This window comes from Bombina bombina, chromosome 12 (assembly GCF_027579735.1).
Source record: "Bombina bombina isolate aBomBom1 chromosome 12, aBomBom1.pri, whole genome shotgun sequence".
Lineage (NCBI taxonomy): Eukaryota > Metazoa > Chordata > Amphibia > Anura > Bombinatoridae > Bombina > Bombina bombina.
The window spans coordinates 59,730,393-59,757,476 of record NC_069510.1 but is presented as its reverse complement, the minus strand read 5'-3'; the positions used below and the strand labels follow the sequence as shown (position 1 = coordinate 59,757,476).

General features: G+C 40.5%; 1 protein-coding gene across 1 annotated transcript in view; it reads left to right on the top strand.

Annotated features, from left to right (window-relative positions):
- LOC128643247 (metabotropic glutamate receptor 6-like) overlaps positions 1 to 27,084 on the top strand; it is a 228,276-nt gene that overhangs the window by 92,332 nt on the left and 108,860 nt on the right. Inside the window, exon 3 of the mRNA XM_053696236.1 lies at positions 23,389 to 23,524. Within this exon, the coding sequence (XP_053552211.1) occupies positions 23,389 to 23,524 (136 nt within the window). The remainder of the gene's footprint in view (positions 1 to 23,388; positions 23,525 to 27,084) is intronic.

Sequence of the window (27,084 nt, the reverse complement as noted above, 5' to 3'; positions counted from 1 at the left end):
CATAAATTCTCCTCCACTTGATAAATCCTTCACAAAAGAAATGTGATAAAAAAATTAGATTAGATCTCAGTGCAAATGATTGTCCATATAGTTAGTTAATTTTATATTTGCTCATATGCAAATAATTTGTTTCACGCCTCTATGTTGAAAATGTTGTACATTAGTAGGAGTTGCAGTCTGTATTTAAACATATCAGTGTTATTTCTCTAAGAATTACCAACAAAGATGGTCTTCTTTCACAAGATGGTGAGAGTCCACAAGATCATCACATGTGGACTTACACTCCAGTCCACTAGAAGGAGGAAAAAACACCCCTACATACCAGGGCATTAAAGGGACAGTCTATACCAGAATTGTTATTGTTTTAAAAGGTAGATAATCCCTTTATTACCCATTCCCTAGTTTTGCATAACAAACACAGTTATATTAATACACGTTTTACCCCTGTGATTACCTTGTATCTAAGCCTCTGCAAACTGCCCCCTTATTTCAGTTATTTTGACAGACTTGCAATTTAGCCAATCAGTCCTGACTCCTAGGTAACTCCACATGCATGAGCACAATGTTATCTATATGACACACATGAACTAATGCCCTCTAGTGGTAAAAACAGTTAAAATGCATTTGGATAAAAGGCAGCCTTCAAGGTCTAAGAAATTAGCATATGAACCTCCTAGGTTTAGCTTTTAACTAAGAATACCAAGTTTTTTAAAATGACATGACCTATCTGAATCATGAAAGTTTATTTTGGATTAGACTGTTCCTTTAATCCCTCACACTCTCCAAGAATCCCCCAGTCAAATGTTTTCCTCTAGAATTGAGTGAGGTGAATTCTGAAGTGCTGATCTTCACATTGTTGATAGGAGTTCTCTAACCAATCTAATACCAAAACACCTTCTAAAGCCGTTTGGGCACTTATGCTCTTGTCGCTTTGATAATAGCACAACTGGATTTAGCACTCTCCTGTGTTACTGGAGACCTTAACACAGCTCTTCTGTACTATGAATTGGATTTCTTTCATGTAATTAACAAGAGTCCATGAGCTAGTGACGTATGGGATATACATTCCTACCAGGAGGGGCAAAGTTTCCCAAACCTTAAAATGCCTATAAATACACCCCTCACCACACCCACAAATCAGTTTTACAAACTTTGCCTCCAAGGGAGGTGGTGAAGTAAGTTTGTGCTAGATTCTATGTTGATATGCGCTCCGCAGCAAGTTGGAGCCCGGTTTTCCTCTCAGCGTGCAGTGAATGTCAGAGGGATGTGAGGAGAGTATTGCCTATTGAATGCAGTGATCTCCTTCTACGGGGTCTATTTCATAAGGTTCTCTGTTATCGGTCGTAGAGATTCATCTCTTACCTCCCTTTTCAGATCGACGATATACTCTTACATTTACCATTTCCTCTACTGATTCTCGTTTCAGTACTGGTTTGGCTTTCTACAAACATGTAGATGAGTGTCCTGGGGTAAGTACCACCCGAAAACAGTGGTAGCACTTGTGTGCTAGGGGTTAATATTTTGATGTGCTTCTTCTTTTTCTTCTTCTGAGGTGCCATAGCCATATTAAGCATATCAGGAGAAGCTCTCCAGTACTGGTGGAGATAGCAAGACTTTCTGGGAATATTGGAGCCTACCAAAATTATCAGCATTAATTAACTACTGCTGTTAACATTTTGTTTGCTGGAGTTAATTATAGTTATTAAGAGTATATTGCACTTAATTTGACTGTCTACTTTGTAAGGATATTCCTGTGTGTGTCCCTGCTAAAGTGTGTACCTCTTGTGTTGAGTCTGTATCTAATCATAGACAGCTCTGCCTTTACGTCTGAGTGTTCTGGGGTCCACAGTTCACCAATTTGTTACCCAACGAGGCTCTTCTGAGGTTCTCCAAAATTCAAAGAATACATTCACTCTGCTATTACTGAGTTGATTGTTGTCATACCTCCTGTAGTTAAATGCAGATACATGCATGTGGCAGAAGGTGATGCTTCACAGGCCTTTAGTCCTTTAGGAGTGACCCATCTAAATACCCTACTTAGAAATTTGGTACATTTATATCTAAAGATTCCTTTTCTGAGAATGGCCTTTCAGAAACACAGGACCCCATTTAAAAAAGGTGGTGGAAGATGCATCATTTTTTTTATAATGCTCTGGAGATGTATGATTCTCAAAAGATTGACAATTTGTTTAAGTCATCTCCTAAACAACCCTCTACCTTCCTGGTACCTGATTCAGTCTCTGAGCAAGAAATTAAGGAATGGAATAAAACTGGTATTCCCTTTATTCCGTCTGCCAAACTCAAGGCTAATGTTCCCTCTACCCTCTATAAAATTAGAGGTATGGAAAACAAGCTTCTAATCCAAAACATTTCTTGAGATTCCTTAAATTCCAAAGCTGAACCAAGAGTTCAATTCTAACCTCTTTATGGTACAAAAAAAAAGGTACCGTTCAGCCTATCTGAAAAAATTTAACAAAGTCCTTAAAATTCCTTTCAAGATGGAGACTATTCGCACTATTGTTCCTTAAGAGCAGGAGGGTGAATTTAAGTCTACCATTAACTTAAAAGATACTTATTTGCACATTCTCATTCACAAAGACCATGTAAAGTTTCTGAGATTTATCTTCCTAAACAGGTAGTTACCATTTTATGGTGCCCCATTTGATCTTTCCACAGCCCCGAGGACCTTTACCAAAGGTTTAGGGGCCTTATTATACATCATACAAGTTCAGGAAATCTCACTAGCACTCCATCTAGACCACATTCTGGTGCTTTTGCTCCCTCTGCAGCTGGATGCAAAACAAACAGACACTGTTCTTCAATTGCTTCACAGTCATGACTGGTGCATCAACCTGCCAAAGAGCACCTCAAACTTGTGTGTCTTTCCTGGGGTCAATTGTAGACTCAGTTACCAGGTTACTGTCTCTAACGGAACAATACATAGTCAAACTACACCAGGCTTCATTCTGTAGCTCAATAAATGGACATTTTAGGGCTCATGGTGGCTGCTTCAAATGTAGTTCCCTTTGCCAGATTTCATCTTTGGTCTCTACAGTTGTTAATGCTTCAACCGTATAATGGAGACTAAAATGAACTGTCTCAGAAGATCTTCTTAGATAAGAAGGCAAGACAGTAGTCTTTGATATGGTAAGTAGTCTCTTATCCAGGGGCCTCATTTCTTTAGCCAGCCTGGATTTTAATCATGACAGATGCCAGCATAAAGAGTTAGGAAGCAGTCTGGGGTCTCAGAGAGCACAGGGAGTCTGGTCTCCTTGGGTGGTGAGGTTACTAACCAACATCTCAGAAATCTGGGCAATTTTCAGAGGTCTTTAGAGTTCACACAAACTCAGGCAGGAATGGTCAATGACACAGCAGTGGCTTTTGTAAATCATGAAAGTGGAACTTGCTGTTCCCTGGTGACGAAAGAAATATCCTACATAATCAGATGGACGAAATGCCACCATTGACTAGTTTGAGCCATTTACATCCCGGGCCAAAGCCTTCACTCGGGAGACTGGTCTCTGAACTAGGAGGTGTTTGACCAGATAGTGAGATATTGGAGTTTGTCAGAAATAGACTTTATGGCTTCTAGCTTGAATCACAAGCTGCCTCACTATTGTGCCAGATACTGGGATCCTCAGTCAAGTCTTGTCGATGCCCTTGTGTTTCCCTGGACATTCAGTCCCTTTCCTCCATTCATGTTGTTATCCAGAGTGATAGCCTTCAGTGTTTCTCATTTGCTCCAGGTTGGTCTTGCAGGATTTGGTATGCAGATCTGATTCAGTTGTCCTCTTGCCTACCTTGGTTGCTTCCTCTCAGTGTCTCAATGTTTATTCTACCATCGGGATCACAGATTGAAGTTGTGGCTTTGTCTAACAAAGGTTTGCTTGATAGGGTTATTGATACCTTAATTCAGGACATAATTAAAGGTCAATAGGCATATCTATCATAAGATTTGGAAAACCTTTTTTGGCTTGGTTTGTAACAAAAGGATAACACTGGAATTCTTTTCAAATACCAAGATATCTCTCTTGAGTTGCTACAGGATTGCTGGGAGAAAGGCTTATTAGCCAGTTCTCTTAAAGGGACAGTCTAGTAAAAAATAAACTTTCATGATTCAGATAGGGCATGTAATTTTAAACAACTTTCGAATTACCATTTAACATCAATTTTGCTTTGTTCTCTTGATATTCTTAGTTAAAAGCTAAACCTAAGAGGCTCATATGCAAATTTCTTAGCCCTTAAAGGCCGCCTCTTTTCTGAATGCATGTTGACATTTTATTCACAACTATAGGGCGTTAGTTCATGTGTGCCATATAGATAACATTGTGCTCACGCACGTGGAGTTATTGGATAAAATGCAAGTCTGTCAAAAAACTTAAATAAGGGGGCAGTCTGCAGAGGCTTAGATACTAGGTGATCACAGATGTAAAAAGTATATTAATATAACTGTGTTGGTTATGCAAAAACAGGGAATGGGTAATAAAGGGATTATCTATCTTTTTAAATAAGAACATTTTTGTTGTAGACTGTCCCTTTAATATAACTGTGTTGGTTATGCAAAACTGGGGAACAATACAAATTCTGGTGTAGCCTGTCCCTTTTAATATGATCACTCTGATTTATTGGAATGGGGACCTATGCATTGAGCCTATGCTGATCTTTTGCTGTGTTTTAATGGTCAGAATTTGACCTTAATAAAATTAACCAAGCTAGGGGGCGCTCTCTACTACATAAATGAATATATGACCATCTAAAAGTAAAAAAAAACACAAAATAAATTAAAACGAATAAACGACTAGATTACGAGTTTTGCGTTATGAGGGGTGAGGTACTAACTTGCACATTATTCTCTCCGCTCACTTCCCTACAGCACAGGTATTATAGGTTTTTCTGAACCCGGCGTTAAAAGGCAAGAAGTGAGCGTAGAGCAAAATTGTGCCCCATACCGCACTCCAATACCAGCGCTGCTTAAGTCAGCAGTGAGCTGGTTGTACGTGCTCGTGCACGTTTTCCCCATCAATGGGGAGAGCCGGGTAAAAAAAAAGCCTAACACCTGCAAAAAAGCAGCGTAAAGCTCCGTAACGCAGCCTCATTGATTCCTATGGGGAAACTAAATTTATGTTTACACCTCACACCCTAACATGAACCCTGAGTCTAAACACCCCTAATCTTACACTTATGAACCCCTAATCTGCCGCCCCAGACATCGCCGACACCTACATTATATTAATTAACCCCTAATCTGCCGCTCCGGACATCGCCGACACCTACATTATACTTATTAACCCCTAATCTGCTGCCCCAACATCGCCGACACCTACATTATATTTATTTATTTATGTTGCCGCAACCTACCTACACTTATTAACCCCTAATCTGCCACCCCCAACGTCGCCGTCACTATAATAAACATATAAACCCCTAAACCGCCGCACTCCAGCATCGCAAACACTAGTTAAATATTATTAACCCTTAATCTGCCGTCCCTAACGTTGCCACCACTATAATAATTTATTAACCCCTAAACCTAAGTCTAACCCTAACACCTCCTAACTTAAATATAATTAAAATAAATATAAGTAAAACCTACTATTAATAACTAAATAATTCCTATTTAAAACTAAATACTTACCAATAAAAATAAACCCTAATAGTTACATTGTATCTAGTGTAGGGTTTATTTTTATTTTATAGGCAAGTTTGTATTTATTTTAACTAGGTAGAATAGTTACTAAATAGCTATTAACTATTTAATAACTACCTTGCTAAAATAAATATAGATTGACCTGTAAAATAAAACCTAACCTGTCTTACACCAACACCTAACCTAACCCTACAATTAAATAAATTCCCTAAATTAAATACAATTAACTAAATTCAAAACAATTAGCTAAATTACAAAAAACAAACACTAAATTACAGAAAATAAAAAACAAATTACAAGATATTTAAACTAATTACACTTAATCTAATAGCCCTATCAAAATAAAAAAGCCCACCCAAAATAAAAAAAACCCTAGCCAAAACTAAAATACCAATAGCCCTTTAAAGGGCCTTTTGCGGGGCATTGCCCCAAAGAAATCAGTTCTTTTACCTGTAAAAAGAATAATACAAACAACCCCCCCCCCAACAGTAAAACCCATCACCCACACAACCAACCCCCCAAATAAAACCCTAACTAAAAAAACCTAAGCTCCCTTTTGCCCTGAAAAAGGCATTTGGATGGGCATTGCCCTTAAAAGGGCATTTAGCTCTATTGCAGCCCAAACTCCTAATTTAAAATAAAACCCACCCAATACACCCTTAAAAAATCCTAACACTAACCCCAGAAGATCCACTTACAGTTTTGAAGAGCTGACATCCATCTCCACGAAGCCGGGAGAGGTCTTCATCCAAGCGGCAAGATGTCCTCAACGAAGCCAGCAGAAGTGGTCCTCCAGACGGGCAGAAGTCTTCACCCAGATGGCATCTTCTATCTTCTGGGTGGTAGGTTTTACTGTTGGGGGGGTTGTTTGTATTTTTTTTTTCAGGTAAAAGAGCTGATTTCTTTGGGGCAATGCCCCGCAAAAGGCCCTTTTAAGGGCTATTGGCAGTTTAGTTTAGGCTAGGGTTTTTTTTTATTTTGGGTGGGCTTTTTTATTTTGATAGGGCTATTAGATTAGGTGTAATTAGTTTAAAGATCTTGTAATTTGTTTTTTATTTTCTGTAATTTAGTGTTTGTTTTTTTCTGTAATTTAGTTAACTGTTTTTAAATTAGGGAATTTATTTAATTGTAGGGTTAGTTTAGGTGTTAGTGTAAGACAGTTAGGTTTTATTTTACAGGTCTATTAAATATTTAAGTTAATAACTATTTAGTAACTATTCTACCTAGTTCAAATAAATACAAAGTTGCCTGTAAAATAAAAATAAACCCTAAGATAGATACATTGTAACTATTAGTTATATTGTAGCTAGCTTAGGGTTTATTTTATAGGTAAGTATTTAGTTTTAAATAGGAATCATTTAGTTATTAATTGTAGGTTTTATTTATATTTATTTCTCCAACATAGGTGTGTCCGGTCCACGGCGTCATCCTTACTTGTGGGATATTCTCTTCCCCAACAGGAAATGGCAAAGAGCCCAGCAAAGCTGGTCACATGATCCCTCCTAGGCTCCGCCTACCCCAGTCATTCTCTTTGCCGTTGTACAGGCAACATCTCCACGGAGATGGCTTAGAGTTTTTTAGTGTTTAACTAAATCGATTCAGTTTTAAAACATATTTAGCTTTGAGGAATCATTTTATCTGGGTTTATTGATATTATAATATCGGCAGGCACTGTATTAGACACCTTATTTCTCTGGGGCTTTTCCCAAAGCATAAGCAGAGTCTCATTTTCGCGCCGGTGTGGCGCACTTGTTTTTGAGAGGCATGGCATGCAGTCGCATGTGAGAGGAGCTCTGATACTTAGAAAAGACTTTCTGAAGGCGTCATTTGGTATCGTATTCCCCTTTGGGCTTGGTTGGGTCTCAGCAAAGCAGATACCAGGGACTGTAAAGGGGTTAAAGTGTTAAAACGGCTCCGGTTCCGTTATTTTAAGGGTTAAAGCTTCCAAATTTGGTGTGCAATACTTTTAAGGCTTTAAGACACTGTGGTGAAAATTTGGTGAATTTTGTACAATTCCTTCATGTTTTTTCGCAATTGCAGTAATAAAGTGTGTTCAGTTTAAAATTTAAAGTGACAGTAACGGTTTTATTTTAAAACGTTTTTTGTACTTTATTATCAAGTTTATGCCTGTTTAACATGTCTGAACTACCAGATAGACTGTGTTCTGAATGTGGGGAAGCCAGAATTCCTGTTCATTTAAATAAATGTGATTTATGTGATAATGACAATGATGCCCAAGATGATTCCTCAAGTGAGGGGAGTAAGCATGGTACTGCATCATTCCCTCCTTCGTCTACACGAGTCTTGCCCACTCAGGAGGCCCCTAGTACATCTAGCGCGCCAATACTGCTTACTATGCAACAATTAACGGCTGTAATGGATAATTCTGTCAAAAACATTTTAGCCAAAATGAACCCTTGTCAGCGTAAGCGTGGCTGCTCTGTTTTAGTTACTGAAGAGCATGACGACGCTGATATTAATATCTCTGAAGGGCCCCTAACCCAATCTGAGGGGGCCAGGGAGGTTTTGTCTGAGGGAGAAATTACTGATTCAGGGAACATTTCTCAACAGGCTGAACCTGATGTAATTGCATTTAAATTTAAGTTGGAACATCTCCGCATTCTGCTTAAGGAGGTATTATCCACTCTGGATGATTGTGAAAAGTTGGTCATCCCAGAGAAACTATGTAAAATGGACAAGTTCCTAGAGGTGCCGGAGCTCCCAGAAGCTTTTCCTATACCCAAGCGGGTGGCGGACATTGTTAATAAAGAATGGGAAAGGCCCGGTATTCCTTTCGTCCCTCCCCCCATATTTAAAAAATTGTTTCCTATGGTCGACCCCAGAAAGGACTTATGGCAGACAGTCCCCAAGGTCGAGGGAGCGGTTTCTACTTTAAACAAACGCACCACTATACCCATAGAGGATAGTTGTGCTTTCAAAGATCCTATGGATAAAAAATTAGAAGGTTTGCTTAAAAAGATGTTTGTTCAGCAGGGTTACCTTCTACAACCAATTTCATGCATTGTCCCTGTCACTACAGCCGCATGTTTCTGGTTTGATGAACTGATAAAGGCGCTCGATAGTGATTCTCCTCCTTATGAGGAGATTATGGACAGAATCAATGCTCTCAAATTGGCTAATTCTTTCACCCTAGACGCCACTTTGCAATTGGCTAGGTTAGCGGCTAAGAATTCTGGGTTTGCTATTGTGGCGCGCAGAGCGCTTTGGTTGAAATCTTGGTCGGCTGACGCGTCTTCCAAGAACAAGCTACTAAACATTCCTTTCAAGGGGAAAACGCTGTTTGGCCCTGACTTGAAAGAGATTATCTCGGATATCACTGGGGGTAAGGGCCACGCCCTTCCTCAGGATCGGCCTTTCAAGGCGAAAAATAGACCCAATTTTCGTCCCTTTCGTAAAAACGGACCAGCCCAAAGTGCTACGTCCTCTAAGCAAGAGGGTAATACTTCTCAAGCCAAGCCAGCTTGGAGACCAATGCAAGGCTGGAACAAGGGAAAGCGGGCCAAGAAGCCTGCCACTGCTACCAAGACAGCATGAAATATTGGCCCCCGATCCGGGACCGGATCTGGTGGGGGGCAGACTCTCTCTCTTCGCTCAGGCTTGGGCAAGAGATGTTCTGGATCCTTGGGCGCTAGAAATAGTCTCCCAGGGTTATCTTCTGGAATTCAAGGGACTTCCCCCAAGGGGGAGGTTCCACAGGTCTCAGTTGTCTTCAGACCACATAAAAAGACAGGCGTTCTTACATTGTGTAGAAGACCTGTTAAAAATGGGAGTGATTCATCCTGTTCCACTAAGAGAACAAGGGATGGGGTTCTACTCCAATCTGTTCATAGTTCCCAAAAAAGAGGGAACGTTCAGACCAATCTTAGATCTCAAGATCTTAAACAAGTTTCTCAAGGTTCCATCTTTCAAGATGGAAACCATTCGAACTATTCTTCCTTCCATCCAGGAGGGTCAATTCATGACCACGGTGGATTTAAAGGATGCGTATCTACATATTCCTATCCACAAGGAACATCATCGGTTCCTAAGGTTTGCATTCCTGGACAAACATTACCAGTTCGTGGCGCTTCCTTTCGGATTAGCCACTGCTCCAAGGATTTTCACAAAGGTACTAGGCTCCCTTCTAGCGGTGCTAAGACCAAGGGGCATTGCAGTAGTACCTTACCTGGACGACATTCTGATTCAAGCGTCGTCCCTTCCTCAAGCAAAGGCTCACACGGACATTGTCCTGGCCTTTCTCAGATCTCACGGCTGGAAAGTGAACGTGGAAAAGAGTTCTCTATCCCCGTCAACAAGGGTTCCCTTCTTGGGAACAATTATAGACTCTTTAGAAATGAGGATCTTTCTAACAGAGGCCAGAAAAACAAAACTTCTAGACTCTTGTCGGATACTTCATTCCGTTCCTCTTCCTTCCATAGCTCAGTGCATGGAAGTGATCGGGTTGATGGTAGCGGCGATGGACATAGTTCCTTTTGCGCGCATTCATCTAAGACCATTACAACTGTGCATGCTCAGTCAGTGGAATGGGGACTATACAGACTTGTCTCCGAAGATACAAGTAAATCAGAGGACCAGAGACTCACTCCGTTGGTGGCTGTCCCTGGACAATCTGTCTCAAGGGATGACGTTCCGCAGACCAGAGTGGGTCATTGTCACGACCGACGCCAGTCTGATGGGCTGGGGCGCGGTCTGGGGATCCCTGAAAGCTCAGGGTCTTTGGTCTCGGGAAGAATCTCTTCTGCCGATAAATATTCTGGAACTGAGAGCGATATTCAATGCTCTCAAGGCCTGGCCTCGGCTAGCGAGGACAAAGTTCATACGGTTTCAATCAGACAACATGACAACTGTTGCGTACATCAACCATCAGGGGGGAACAAGGAGTTCCCTAGCGATGGAAGAAGTGACCAAAATCATTCCATGGGCGGAGTCTCACTCCTGCCACCTGTCTGCTATCCACATCCCAGGAGTGGAAAATTGGGAAGCGGATTTTCTGAGTCGTCAGACATTGCATCCGGGGGAGTGGGAACTCCATCCGGAAATCTTTGCCCAAGTCACTCACCTGTGGGGCATTCCAGACATGGATCTGATGGCCTCTCGTCAGAACTTCAAAGTTCCTTGCTACGGGGCCAGATCCAGGGATCCCAAGGCGGCTCTAGTGGATGCACTAGTAGCACCTTGGACCTTCAAACTAGCTTACGTGTTCCCGCCATTTCCTCTCATCCCCAGGCTGGTAGCCAGGATCAATCAGGAGAGGGCGTCGGTGATCTTGATAGCTCCTGCGTGGCCACGCAGGACTTGGTATGCAGATCTGGTGAATATGTCATCGGCTCCACCTTGGAAGCTACCTTTGAGACGAGACCTTCTTGTTCAGGGTCCGTTCGAACATCCGAATCTGGTTTCACTCCAGCTGACTGCTTGGAGATTGAACGCTTGATTTTATCGAAGCGAGGATTCTCAGATTCTGTTATCGATACTCTTGTTCAGGCCAGAAAGCCTGTAACTAGAAAGATTTACCACAAAATTTGGAAAAAATATATCTGTTGGTGTGAATCTAAAGGATTCCCTTGGGACAAGGTTAAGATTCCTAGGATTCTATCCTTCCTTCAAGAAGGATTGGAAAAAGGATTATCTGCTAGTTCCCTGAAGGGACAGATTTCTGCCTTGTCGGTATTACTTCACAAAAAGCTGGCAGCTGTGCCAGATGTTCAAGCCTTTGTTCAGGCTCTGGTTAGAATCAAGCCTGTTTACAAACCTTTGACTCCTCCTTGGAGTCTCAATTTAGTTCTTTCAGTTCTTCAGGGGGTTCCGTTTGAACCCTTACATTCCGTTGATATTAAGTTATTATCTTGGAAAGTTTTGTTTTTAGTTGCGATTTCTTCTGCTAGAAGAGTCTCAGAATTATCTGCTCTGCAGTGTTCTCCTCCTTATCTGGTGTTCCATGCAGATAAGGTGGTTTTACGTACTAAACCTGGTTTTCTTCCAAAAGTTGTTTCTAACAAAAACATTAACCAGGAGATTATCGTACCTTCTCTGTGTCCAAAACCAGTTTCAAAGAAGGAACGTTTGTTGCACAATTTGGATGTTGTTCGCGCTCTAAAATTCTATTTAGATGCTACAAAGGATTTTAGACAAACATCTTCCTTGTTTGTTGTTTATTCAGGTAAAAGGAGAGGTCAAAAAGCAACTTCTACCTCTCTCTCTTTTTGGATTAAAAGCATCATCAGATTGGCTTACGAGACTGCCGGACGGCAGCCTCCCGAAAGAATCACAGCTCATTCCACTAGGGCTGTGGCTTCCACATGGGCCTTCAAGAACGAGGCTTCTGTTCATCAGATATGTAGGGCAGCGACTTGGTCTTCACTGCACACTTTTACCAAATTTTACAAGTTTGATACTTTTGCTTCTTCTGAGGCTATTTTTGGGAGAAAGGTTTTGCAAGCCGTGGTGCCTTCCATTTAGGTGACCTGATTTGCTCCCTCCCTTCATCCGTGTCCTAAAGCTTTGGTATTGGTTCCCACAAGTAAGGATGACGCCGTGGACCGGACACACCTATGTTGGAGAAAACAGAATTTATGTTTACCTGATAAATTTCTTTCTCCAACGGTGTGTCCGGTCCACGGCCCGCCCTGGTTTTTTAATCAGGTCTGATAATTTATTTTCTTTAACTACAGTCACCACGGTACCATATGGTTTCTCCTATGCAAATATTCCTCCTTAACGTCGGTCGAATGACTGGGGTAGGCGGAGCCTAGGAGGGATCATGTGACCAGCTTTGCTGGGCTCTTTGCCATTTCCTGTTGGGGAAGAGAATATCCCACAAGTAAGGATGACGCCGTGGACCGGACACACCGTTGGAGAAAGAAATTTATCAGGTAAACATAAATTCTGTTTTTAATTATATTTAAGTTAGGGGGTGTTAGGGTTAGACTTAGATTTAGGGGTTAATAAATTTAATATAGTGGCAGCGACGTTGGGGGTGGCAGATTAGGGGTTAATAAATGTAGGTAGGTGGCGGCGATGTTAGGGACAGCAGATTGGGGGTTAATAATATTTAACTAATCTTTGCGAGGCGGGAGTGCGGCGGTTTAGGGGTTAATATGTTTATTATAGTGACAGCGATGTCCGGAGTGGCAGATTAGGGGTTAATAATTTAATTTTAGTGTTTGCGATGCAGGAGGGCCTCGGTTTAGGGGTTAATAGGTAGTTTGTGGATGTTAGTGTACTTTTTAGCACTTTAGTTATGAGTTTTATGCTACAGCGTTGTAGTGTAAAACTCATAACTACTGACTTTAGAATGCATTACAAATCTTTACGGTATAGGCTGTACCGCTCACTTTTTGGCCTACCAGGGCAAACTTGTAATACCGGAGCCATGAAAGTCCTATTGAAAATAGACTATACGCAAACTGCTTAGAATTTGCCCTTCAACAAATAAATACCCCTAGGCTCTGCAGGCAGCCACAAACAGGAGAGACATTTCCTTCCCAAACATGTCCAATCGGAAAAATACTAAAGGGGATAAAGGCCCAAAAAGCGGTAACCTTTGTAATTATATAAAAATGGTTAATACAGGGACTGATATAAGAGGCTCTGAAACTGTTACCCCTGATCCAGCACCTGACCTAGTTGGCCCTGATTCAGAAATAATGACTCAAGAACCTCTTACCAGAAATGACCTTAATGTAATCTCCTCCAAAGCGGATATAAATGCTGTTTTGACAGAAATGAGATCTCTATTTGGGGACCTGAAAAAGGATTTTCACCAGATAAGTCAGCAAGTACAAACACTTGAAAGGCAACAGGAGAAACTGCAGACTCAAGTTACTTCCAATTCTCAACGCACCTTTGAACAAGGGGAGGACATACAGTTTCTGTTGTCCAGGGTAGAGGACCTGGACAACAGAGGAAGAAGGAACAACTTGCGAATTAGAGGTGTCCCTGAAACGGTCAACAACACTGCTTTAGAGGCCTATTTACAAGATTTATTTCGCACCATAAAGGGCACACCAAGCTCGACAGACATCCCACTAGAGAGAGCACACCGAGCCCTCCGTCCGAGACCCTCCCCAAAGGCCCCGCCAAGGGACATTATTATTAAATTTCTAAGTTATAAAGACAAGGTCTCACAAAAAGCAAGGGCCATTAAAGACCTTACCCATGCGGGTATCCCCATACAAGTTTTTTCAGACCTGAGCCAGATCACACTCCAAAAGAGGAGGGATCTCCGTTTTATCACCAGTCAACTTCAAGCTCACAGTATTCAGTACAAATGGGGTTTCCCAGTAAGCATAATTGCCTCACGCAATGGCAAACAAGCTGTATACAGATCACAAATGGATTTGAGAGACTTCAGCAGAACTTTGGGGATTGACATCCCACCACCTGTCGACGAAGAAACCCCACCAAGAAATCAGGACACTCGAGAAGCTGATTCTGACAGATAAATTGTTATGCGAACAATTACTAGCTTATTGAGACTAATTTGGATTGCTGCAAAAGACTACCTCTGTGAACTTTTGATGAATCAGATAAGTGTGATGTTTCTGTTTCCCCTTATGTTATGCTGCCTTACCCCATTTTTCCCCCTCCCCCAAACATCATAGTTTTCTTGTTATGTACAAATCTGTTTATATTAAGATGTTATAAGGGGGGCTCACACACTGGGAAATGTTTTAGCCAGGCTGAGGGCCCTTAGCTCAGAGGTGATGTAATTTAGCTTTACCCAGAGGTTGAGGATGCTATTCACACAGGCACAGAATTATATCAAGAGTTACCTCAGGCCAGATTAGCAAGCGCTTTACCTCAATAGGTGCAACAGCACACTTACTCCCTACCTGCTCAGGTGGAAGCTCAGTACCAGTTAGGTTTAGCCAGGGGGTAGGACAGAGGAATTTCACTTGCAGACACCTGCTTCCCCTCGGCTGACTTGCCGGTTTAAGGCCTTAGCTAACACTAACTACCTGGAGTAACAATGCCTACACAGCAGAGCTGTTCGGCAAAATAGTTTAGTAATCACTTATATTGTCTGGAGCTTTCACTAACGCATGAGATAGCCTACTCCATATGCAGGGGGCCTTGGGATGTTACACTTCAAATTTACTTAAGTATGTCAATTTCCTGGGTTAACCGATACTGTTGATGTTTTAGTTTTACTGTTGTATTTTATATAATGAGTTTAAATGTAACAAATGCAAGGAGGGTAATACAACGGAACAACCCCAATCTTTTCTGTAGTATGTCCCCGGGTGTTCAACCTGACCTTTGACTTGATTGGGCAGTTCTGATTCTCTCCTCATAAATATATTTTATGTTTATTAGCAGCACCTGGTGTGGGGATACTGATCCCACATTTACATACCTTTCTACCTTTCTTTTCTACTGACCCTCTAGTTGGTCACTACTAGATTAGATCTTACTAACCATCATCTCTTCTGCACACTGTACTTACATACAGTGAACCTGATCTGCTTCTTTCCCCTTTAGGGATACTTCACTCTGAGACTAAAACTTAGTTAGAACTTAGTTCCTACTTTCTATCCTTTTCCTTGCTTTTTCTTCCCTTTCTTCAACCCTTTTCTACCCATTTACCTAGCCACTACTCTCCCTTTCCCGCCTTCCCTCCCACTCCTTAATTTTTTTTTCTTTCCCTCTCTCTCTCCCCTCCCTCCCCACAATGACTACTGATAGAGTACACGACTTATCACTGATGACCATTAATGCAAAGGGTCTAAATATTCCTCAAAAAAGAACTCATTTGATCAGAGATGCTCTTAGAACACATTGTGACGTGCTGTTCATACAAGAGACACACTTTAAAAAAGGCAAGGAACCGACATGGACTGCTCCTAAATTCCCGACCTCTTATTTCGCCTCAGGGCCTACTAAGAAAAATGGGGTGGGCATTATGTTTAAACACTCATCTCCCTTTGCACTTACTAACATGGAAAGAGATCCTGATGGACGATACCTGATTTTGGTGGGCACTCTGTTTAACAGGGTGGTCACTTTGCTAATGCTTATTTCCCAAACCAACGACAGAATAAATTTATGTCAACTCTAACCAACAAAATTCTAGAATTGCGCAAAGGAGCCCTTATCCTGGGAGGAGATTTTAATCTTCCCCTTGACCCTGTTTTGGATACATCCAGAGCCCTTACTTCCATCCCCAAAAAAGTTATCAGGCAATGCAACTGCAGATTGGAGGAGCTGGCGGTACATGACACATGGCGCATCTTGCACCCTCTTAGACGAGACTACACTTTTTTCTCACATCCTCATGACATTTTCTCTAGAATTGACTATTTTTTTACTGACCAGAACACACTGGCAGGTGTCACGAGCACCCAGATTCTCCCGATGACATGGTCTGACCATGCACCGGTAATTTGTAAATTAAAATGACCCACAAGACCAGATGGCCCATTTATCTGGAGGTTTGATGACCTTTTGGTCAACAACCAGATCATCAAAATTAAAATAGAAAAAACATTGGCAGAATATTTTCAACACAATGAAAACAGGGAGGTGTCAAATCAGGTAGTCTGGGAAGCGCACAAATGCGTACTCAGGGGAGAGTTAATTAAGCAGAAGGCCCTTCAACTAAAACAGGTCAGACAAAAGTACACATCACTTCTCTCTAAAATAAGGGAATTAGAAACTAAGCATAAGAAAACTCCCACAAACACACAGGCTCAAATAGAACTTCAACAGCTTAGGAAGCAAATACAGGACATGCACTCTGCTGACCATCAGACAATGGCCCTGAAGTTACAACAGAAGTATTTTGAATCAGGGGATAAGCCAGGTAGATTGCTTGCGAGAGCTTTAAAGCGGAAGCAATTAAAATCACATATCCACACTATGCTAAATCAACACAATCAGACATGCACAGACAGCCCATCTATAGCGGAGGTATTGAGATCATATTATCAATCTCTTTACAATTTACACGAAAAAGATACATCCCCTTAGGAGGATGCAAAAAAAGCAAACCAAACCGCTATTGACCAATACTTAGATTCTCTGACACTCCCTAAATTATCTGACACAGAGAGAGAGGGCTTGGAAATAGACATTTCAGTGGAAGAAGTAATTAAAACCATAGATAGCCTCCCATCGGGTAAGAGCCCGGGGCCCGACGGTTTCAGTGTTAAATATTATAAACTCTTTAAAGACATATTGTCGCCGTGCCTGGCATCTCTGTTCAACTCCATAGGAGACATCCAGGGATTTTCCCCCTCCATGCTCCTGGCGCACGTTACCACTATCCCTAAACCGGGCAAAACACCTGATCGCCCGGAGAATTTCAGGCCAATATCCCTCCTTAACGTGGATCTTAAGATCTTTGCAAAAATACTCGCTACGCGATTGAATAATTATTTGCCACAATTAATATCCCCTGACCAAGTGGGATTTGTCCCAGGGCGCGAGGCTAGGTACAATACCATAAAAGCTACCTTACTAGTAAATTATGCACAACAAAACAACATCCCATCCATACTTGTTTCTACCGATGCCGAGAAGGCTTTTGACAGGGTCAATTGGGATTTCCTTAGAACTGCCCTGTCAAAAATGAATTTTGGCCACGCCTTTATACACAGAGTCTTCTCCCTCTACACAGAACCTACAGCACATGTTAAGATAAACAATTTATTATCTGATCCCTTTAAGATAACAAACGGTACTCGACAGGGGTGCCCCCTGTCTCCACTGTTGTTCGTCCTCACGATTGAAACACTTGCACAAAAAATACGCGACAACCAAAAAATTACGGGGATTAAAATAGGCACTCATGAACATAAGTTATCGCTATACGCAGATGACATCCTTCTCTCAGTAACAGACCCCTTGATCTCGCTCCCCGAAATCCTTAGGGAGTTTGAGGAGTATGGTAGGGTATCCAATTTCCACTTAAATCAAACGAAATCTGAAATATTGAACATAAACCTGCCACAGACGGTTTTATGCCAAATCCCAGACATTTGTAAACTACGCATTAAAACTAGCACACTTAAATATTTAGGGATATATCTAACTCCAAAAATACATAACCTTTACGAAGCAAATTATATACATCTACTAGCATCAATCTCGGGAGATCTTTCTTCCTGGAAAAATAAGAGAATCTCCTGTCTCGGTAGGATTGGAGCCGTAAAAATGAATGCCCTCCCCCGTATTCTATATTACTTACAAACTCTCCCTATCCCACTACCGGCTCAGTATCTACTAAAGCTTCAGGGACTTTTAGAGGAATATATATGGGGGGGAACACGACCCCGAATTGCAAAAAAGACTCTCTACCTACCCAAAGAAAAAGGAGGATTGGGCATCCCAAACCTTCTAATGTACAAAAAAGCCATCACCCTCCAACACCAGGTAGAGTTCAGCACCAACCCACAGGACAAAACGTGGGTCCAGGTGGGTAAATCAATTTTGGGAGCACATAACATAGGTTCTTTGGGGTGGATCTCAAATAAAAATAGGCCTAACACAATTAGCCAATACCCTCTCCTAAGGGACTTTTTTCAACAATGGGACAAAACACTTGTCGATCACCCATATATCTCTACTAGTCCTTCTCCATTAATGCCATTAACTCACAACCCTGACATTCCATTCACTAATACTCATCAGACGTACTTGAATAAAGCACAAATAGACCAAACTATGTTCTACAGGCTCCTGACTAACAAAAAACTCAAGACTCTTGAGGAACTAAACAACTCAGACGCAAATATCACTTGGTACTTTCATGCACAGCTGCAACATTATCTATTAACACACGCAAAAGTAGAGAATATAACCAGGCAGCTTACACTACTGGAAACACTATGTTTACTACCTCGTCCCCCGAAACATCTAATCTCAATAATGTATAAACTTTTGACATCCCACAAGGAGACTCACACACCTTTATTTATAAGACAGTGGCATCATGAATTAGACCAGAACCTCACAGAGGCAGAATGGCAGACAATTTTCAATAACCACAACAAAGCATCCATATCAGCTAAGATTTTGGAAACCAACTACAAGTTTCTGTCACGCTGGTATATAACGCCTGTCAGAATTAAAAAAAATTATAAGAAAACAGATGGCAGGTGCTGGAGAGGATGTGGGGAGCCCGGCACGGTCCTTCATATCTGGTGGACCTGCGATTTAATAAGGCCATTTTGGCAATCCATATTGAATATTATGGACTCTAAACTCAATACTACTCTAATTAGGAATCCTACCCTTTTGCTCTTCCACGGCCTACCCAAATTAGTGGAAAAGCCTAAAAAATACCTACTTTTTCTCATGCTTAATGCTGCAAAGTCCCTCATCCCTAAAAATTGGAAATCTGTCAATGTCCCTCTGATTTCAGACTGGGAGAATCTGGTAGATAGGTATTTATCCCTAGAGAGATACCGATACCTAAGAGACGATAAGTTAGAGATTTATGGATACATGACGGAATATTGAAGGCCCCTTACAAGGGAGTAGTCGGTGCGCTTTACCCCCAACATTACCCTATCATACAAGCATTATGCACATCTGGTCAACTTGTCCCCTCCCCTCCCCCCCCCTTTTTTTTTTCTTTTCCTCTTATGTTCCCCTTTACTTGCCCTTAGAACTTGCCTTCTAATCTGTCTTTCTTTTTTCTTCTCCTCCTATTCTTAACTATAACTGCTATATACTGATGGTTTCAATATATGTTAATATCTTAGTTCTACCGAGGTGTACGCTATAACACCTATCGTTGTTTATGTTTGATGGTTTTATGGTTATTTACTTAGAGCAAGAGTCACTATAGAGCTAAACTTCTAATACCTTAAAGGGAATTAATGGACAGTAGGACTATGCACTGTCAAGCCGAACTTGAAACTATATAATGACAATGTACATTCCCTGTATAATACTAATGTCTCTGTACTTACGCTATTTATGTATCGTTTTTTTTTAATAACCTAATAAAGCTTTATTAAAAAAAAAATAAAAAAAAAAATATCACAACTTCAGTACAAGTCCAACATATGAGAGGACAGGTCAGAGATATTCTTATCTCACAAAACGGTTAGTCCATAATTTCCAGATACAGGGCTGCTCTCCTTCTTGCTGATCACTCTCGATCAGGCTCTAGACATGGATACAAAAGACAAAGGGGCGCCCCATGTGTAGATCAGAGATGTAACAAATCCCACACTGAATAGAAAGCCAAATGGATACTCACATTTAGCTGAAGCACCCTTGTGTGCTTGTGGTAGCAGGCTAATATCTCAGGGTGTATGAGCTTACCCAGGCAGCAGGTATCACTCAGGAACACCAGATGCAGTACCCAGATGGAGTACTGAATACAGTTCGCCCCAAAGAGCGATAGGGATAAAAGTAAGGTGCTAACACTTGGCTTATGTAAAACACAAGGTTTATTAAAACATGTAGCCCCCCTAATGCAACGCAATTCTCGGCTATAAATGTCTATGCCCTCCTATCACTTGAAGCTTTTGTTTTTATGGGAGTTTTAATAAACCTTGTGTTTTACATAAGCCAAGTGTTAGCACCTTACTTTTATCCCTATCGCTTTTTGGGGCGAACTACATTCAGTGCTCCATCTGGGTACTGCATCTGGTGTTCCTGAGTGTTACCTGCTCCCTGGGTTAGCTGATACACCCTGAGATATTAGCCTGCTACCACAAGTACACAAGGGTGCTTCAGCTAAATGTGAGTATCTGCATCTGGTGTTCCTGAGTGTTACCTGCTGCCTGGGTTAGCTGATAGAATTTGACCTTATCAGTTCAATTGCCAAAATTCCTGATATTAAAACCTTTGTTAAGGCTTTGATAAGAATTTAGCTGGTGATTCATAATCTGGTTCTGAGTGTTCTTCAAGCCCTCCATTTGATCCTATGCACGGGTTAGACTGTCTGCTTTTATCCTGAAAGGTTCTTTAACTCTCAGCCATTTATTTGACTAGAAAAAATGTTTGAGCTTTCATCTCTATCTTGTTAAACCTGTACTACAAACAAGTTAATCCTTTCTTCCTAAGGTAGTGTCTACAGACACTATAGGGCCTATCTATCAAGCTTTGTACGGAGCTTGAGGACCCATGTTTCTGGCGAGCCTGTAGGCTCACCAGAAACACCAGTTATGAAGCAGCGGTCTAAAGACCGCTGCTCCATAACCCTGTCCGACTGCTCTGATTAGGCGGACAGGAATCGCCAGAATTCAACCTGATCGAGTTCGATCGGGTTGATTGACACCCCCCGGGCTGATTGGCCTCGAGTCTGCAGGGGGCGGCGTTGCACCAGCAGCTCACAAGAGCTGCTGGTGCAATGCTGAATACGGAGAGCGTATTGCTCTCCGCATTCAGCGATGTCTGTCGGACCTGATCCGCACTGTCGGATCAGGTCCGACAGACATATGATAAATAGGCCTCTATGGGGCCGATTTATTAAGAGGCAGACGGACATGTTCCGCTGTAGCGGATCATGTCCGCCCGACATCGCTGAATTTAACATTACACAAGCAGTTCTGGTGATGGATTCGTCCTTCAGCTATTATTCTGGAAGGTTATTTTCCTGTTAGCTATTTCCTCTGCCAGAAGGGTTTCATTGCTGTCTGCTCTTTCTCGCGAGCCTAGTTTCTTGACTTTTCATCAAGATAAAGACGTGCTTCGGTCATTTTATTCTTTCCTTCCAAAAGTTGTATCTACTGATACAATTAACCAGGAAATTGTGTCTCGTTCTTTCTGGCCAGATTCCAAAAATGCTAAAGAAAGTCTTCACAATTTGGATGTTGTGAATTATTTAGAATTTCTTCTTTCTTTTTTATTCATTTCTCTGGTCTTCTCAAGGGCCAAAAGGCCACAGCAGTTATTTTAGCTGCTTGGCTTAAAGTTTTAATTCATAAAGCAGATCTAGTTGTGGGGAAGACTCAGGGGTCAATTTATCAAGCTGCGTACAGAGCTTTATGCCCTGCATGGCTTGCTGGAAACAGAAGTTATGAAGCCGTTGTCTAAAGACCACTGCTCCATAACCTGTCCGTTTGCTCTGAGGTGGTGGACAGAAATCAACCCGATCAAATACGATCGAGTTGATTGACACCCCCTGCTAGCGGCCGATTGGCGTGAATCTGCAGGAGGTGGCATTGCACCAGCAGTTCAAAAAAACTGCTGGTGCAATGATAAATGCCGACAGCATATACTGTCGGCATTTATCGATGTGCGGCGGACATGATACGCTAGATCGTATCATGTCCATCCACACTTTAATATATTGACCCCTCAGACTGAACACATCACTGCTCATTCCACTAGCGCAGTTGCTTTTTGTAATAAAGCCTCCATAGACCAGATTTGTAAGACAGCCATCAGGTCTTCTTTACACAACTTTACTTAATTGTATCATTTTAAAGTGTTTTCCGCTTCCTAATAGTCCTGCAGAGCTCCCAATAGTGCTTACTCTGCTCAGAAATTGCCAGAGCACGGGCCCCTAGAGGATTGGGGCAAGAGGGAGCAATTTCCAAACCCCTGAAAATTAGTTTTTTTTACCTCCTCCTAGTGGACTGTAGTTTAACGTCACATGTGATTTCTCATGGATTCTCGCCATCATGAAAGCAATTAATTTATCAGGTAAGCATACATTTTGTTTTTTTCATATGTGAATTTTATTATATATACCTAAGGCAGTGATGGTGATATCTTTTTTTTAGTTGACTGAAACTACATCAATTTTTAAAGAAGAATGTTAAAGGGGCAGTAAAGTAAAAAATAAACGTTCCCTATTCATGTATAGCATACAATTTTCCAATACATTTTATCAATTTTTTTTCTTTTTCTTGGTAAGCTTTGTTGAAGGGCATACCTAAAAAGGTTCACGAACAGCAATGAAGCTATATGATAATTGGTGGCTGCACATATACATCTTTTGTCATAGGCTCACCAGATGTGTTCAGCTAAATCCCAGTTTAACACAGAAACTTTGAAAAACAGCACTAAATCAATCACTTAAAGTACATTAAAAAAAAAAGACTGGTAGTCTTTAAATATTAAATTTCAGCAAATTCATTATTTCTATATAGTGGTAGAAGTACTTAAATTATTGCCGCAAAAGTGTGTGTGTGTGTATATATATATATATATATATATATACTGTACATATATACTGTGTGTGTGTGTATATATATATATATATATACTCTACATATATACTGTGTGTGTGTGTGTGTATATATATATATATATATATATATACTCTACATATATACTGTGTGTGTGTGTGTATATATATATATATATATATATACTCTACATATATACTGTGTGTGTGTGTATATATATATATATATATATATATACTCTACATATATACTGTGTGTGTGTGTGTATATATATATATATATATATATACTCTACATATATACTGTGTGTGTGTGTATATATATATATATATATATATATATAGGTTTATACTTTACATGTCCTAATAATAATGGATAACAATATTTTGGTAGGCCTATGTTATTAATTTTGCAACCAATATATGGGCTCAACCTATTCCACAGTATTCACTAAATTTCCCCCAACTTTACAACTTTATAGTACTTCAGTTGTACAGTAGGAGTTGAACTTCTGCACAAAGATACTAACTGTCTTCTATCTTATCTTATTGTTCAATTTTTCATTCCAGTTTTCAGACTTGGCCCTTTTTGTAAAACATGTAATAAGTTTGACCCTTTTCTCAGGAGGTGTTTGCATTGCCCAGTCTATCAAGATTCCACGTGAGCCCCGCCCGGGTGAGTTTGATAAGGTGATTCGCAGATTGCTTGAGACGCCCAATGCTCGTGGGATCATTATCTTCGCCAATGAGGATGATATCAAGTAAGGAAGAATGGCAATCCTGTGTTTAGTTCATGTGTCTTCAAGTACTCACTATGTGCCAATAAAATGTTTTTTTTTTTATGTCAACTCACATTCTCCACTAAAGTGCACATAAAGCTGAAAAGAAGCATTTAGCCTTTCTTGACTGCTCATTTCCGTAGCTCTTTCAAAACCTCAGAACCTATTTTCATTTGTCCAAAATGTATTAGTCCTGTATCTAACCTAGTCATGATGGAATCTCCTTACTGTGTAAATTGTTTTCACTTCTATCAAAAATTTGTGAGTTTTACAAAATGCATGTTTTTCTGGTTAAACACTGGCTCAGGGAGCTGTAGAGAGAACATAGCTCTAATAGCAACTGAAAGTATATGAGACTTCAATGGAAGGAAGTCTTTACCTTAGAATTTCCCATAGCCGGCCAATAGACTACCCAGGCACACCCATAACTGGCTAGACATGACCATCAACTGACCAATTACACCCATAATTCACCTGTGACTCCAACCCTCCATAAACGGCCTGCCCACAAAACAGCGACTCCACCCTCAACCTCCTGAGTCCCTTACACCTAACCACAAATGTTGACAGGTAAACAGATCTCCTGAACCCTCCTAAAGGCACAACACATCTTAATACAAAAGACACAGCACACACATTGCCTGCAAAAGCCCAGTAATGACAGTATCCATCCCAGGTAATATAAATGGATTTGACTGAGGAACAAATTAGAATTGAACATACTATTGTGCAGACATGATAATAAGCTTTGCTAACCCTGTCTCAGGATTCTAATTTTGGTTTATTTAATCTGATGTGTGTTGCACTAAAGGCTAAAGTAACATTGATTAACTAGTACTCTGCTAACAGCATATAGCCAAGATAAACCGGCTGCTACAAATGGTCTCTTTAAAAACTTTTAAAACATTTTGTAAATGTGCTCACAATTTTGTTAGTACCATTGACATGCCAATTTTTAAAGCTTTTTAAACAATAGCACTTTATTTTAATCACATTAAAAAATACATGCAGATGGAAAAAAAAGGTTTTACGCGTTTCACGTACCCTGCTGATGATTAATCACTATACACAATTACTCCCCTTAAATAATCTCACAGCAATATATCCCATTACCAATATGTTCAGCTAGCTCCCAATAGTGCATTGTTGCTCCTTCAACAAATCACACCAAGAGAATGAAGCAAAATTGATAATAGAAATAAATTGGAAAGTTATTTAAAAACGTATGCTCTGTATGAATCATGAAAGAAAACTTTTGGGTTTCATGTCCCCTTAAGGTGACCTGGATTATAGAGATGTGCAGCAAAGAAATTTTCGTTTCAGACAAAAAAAATGTTACTGAATATTCAGGGAAATTCGGTATTCGATTAATTTGGTATTCGGTATTCGATTAATTTAAAACTAAACAAATACTTAATTTTAGTTAAAAAATTACATTAGTTTTCGTTAAAACAAATGTTAATGTTTCAACGCTACAGGTAAAAAGTGTAACCCGATCCTCTTCTTGCCAGAGCCCCAGTCTCGCTAACAGCAGGCTTAACGCTCTCGGTTCCCAGGACCCTAACTTTAGTACAGGTCCTGGGAGCTGAGTGTGTTAAGCCTTCTGTTAGCTCTGGGAAGAAAAGAATCAGGTTTGCACGTTCTCCATAGCGCGTTAAAGAGACATTAAACACTAAATAAATGCTAGATAGAGTGATTTATTCAAAGAATAGATTAGTCTGAGAATAAAATGTAGATGTATTTTTAAAGTTTCATTAGCTGTTTTACTATAATCAAAATAAGTGTAAACTTTTAGTCTAATAACAATGGGAGCTGCCATGTTGTAACGTAGGTTACCTTCTCTGCTGTGACCAATTAGGGACAGTTATAAATAGGTCACTAGAGTGTGCAGCCAATGGCTGTGTGGAATATAACAGTGTTCTGCACTTCCATTTCTAACAGGAACTAAAATGCTCACAATTTCAGAATTAAATTACAGGAAAAAGGGACAAAATAAAAAATGAACGTATAATGCAAAGTTGTTTTTTAATATAAGATTTATCATTTTATATTACCATCTCAAAGTGTTTAATGTCCTTTTAAACACTTTTAAATCCTTAAAAAAAATTAAAGGAGACAAATGAATACTGACAATTTTCGTCAGTATTTTTACATTTTCTTTGGTGCATTTATTTGTATTTTAGTTTTGTTAAATGAAAACAAAAATCCGATTTTCATCACAATGTGTATTTCTGACAAAACAAATGCACATCTCTACTGGATTATAGTCTATGGGGCCGAATTATCAAGCTCCGAATGCAGTTCGATGCCCCTGTTTCCGCACAAGCCTTCAGGCTTGCCAGAAACAGCAGTTATGAAGACCACTGCTCCATAACTGGTCCGCTGCCCCTAAAGCTGTGGTCTTCAATCCGCACGATCCTATACGATCGGGCTGATTGACACCCCCAGCTAGCGGCAGATTGGCCGCAAATCTGCAGGGGGCGTCATTGCACAAGCAGTTCACAGGAACTGCTTGTACAATGCTGTTGGCATTCAGCAATGTCTGTCGGACATGATAAGCTACAGAGTATCATGTTGGACAGAAATTGATAAATCGGCCCCTATAAATCCAATGCACTTCTTTTTTAACAAATATCTTATATTTGTTACCACTAGGTGGCATTCATGCAACATCAATTTTTACAGAAAAATCAGCAACTGGTAAAATGAACACCATTGTAAAGCCTGACAATGTGAAATCTTTGTTATTTCTGTTTGAGATATTCTCTAACCTGTGTCTTAACTTTATGGGGTCAATTTATCAAGCTCCGTACGGACCGCTGCTCCATAACCTGTCCGCCTGAGGCGGCAGACAGAAATCAACTTGATCGAATACGATCGGGTTGATTGACATCCCCTGTTAGCGGCCGATTGGCCACGAATCTGCAGGGGGCGGCATTGCATCAGCAGTTCACAAGAACTGCTGGTGCAATGAAAAATGCCAACAGCGTATACTGTCGGCATTTATCGATGTGCAGAGGACATGATACGCCACATTGTATCATGTCCGCTCGCACTATAATAAATTGACCCCTATATGTGCTTTTTTCTCTATATCTTGTATATTATATAATTAACACTCTAAAAGATAAATTAGCATAAAAATCTGTTAGATGTCAAATTATCTACTCTGTTTCTAAATGATTGGAGGTATCCTAAATCAAGCGTATCTGACATACATTTCCCTTTAGTAGTTAGCCAGGCACTAGATTCATTTAAAGGGATACGAAACCCAAACATTTTCTTATGTGATTCAGATAGAGAATGCAATTTTAAACAACTTTATAATTTACTTCTATTATCAATATGTCTTCGTTCTCATGGGGGTCAATTTATCAAGCTCCGTACTGAGCTTGATGCCCCGTGTTTCTAAAGACCGCTGCTCCATAGCCTGTCCGCCTGCTCTGAGGCGACGGACAGAAATCAACCCGATCAAATACGATCAGGTTGATTGACACCCCCTGCTAGCAGTCTATTGGCTACGAATCTGCAGAGGACGGCAT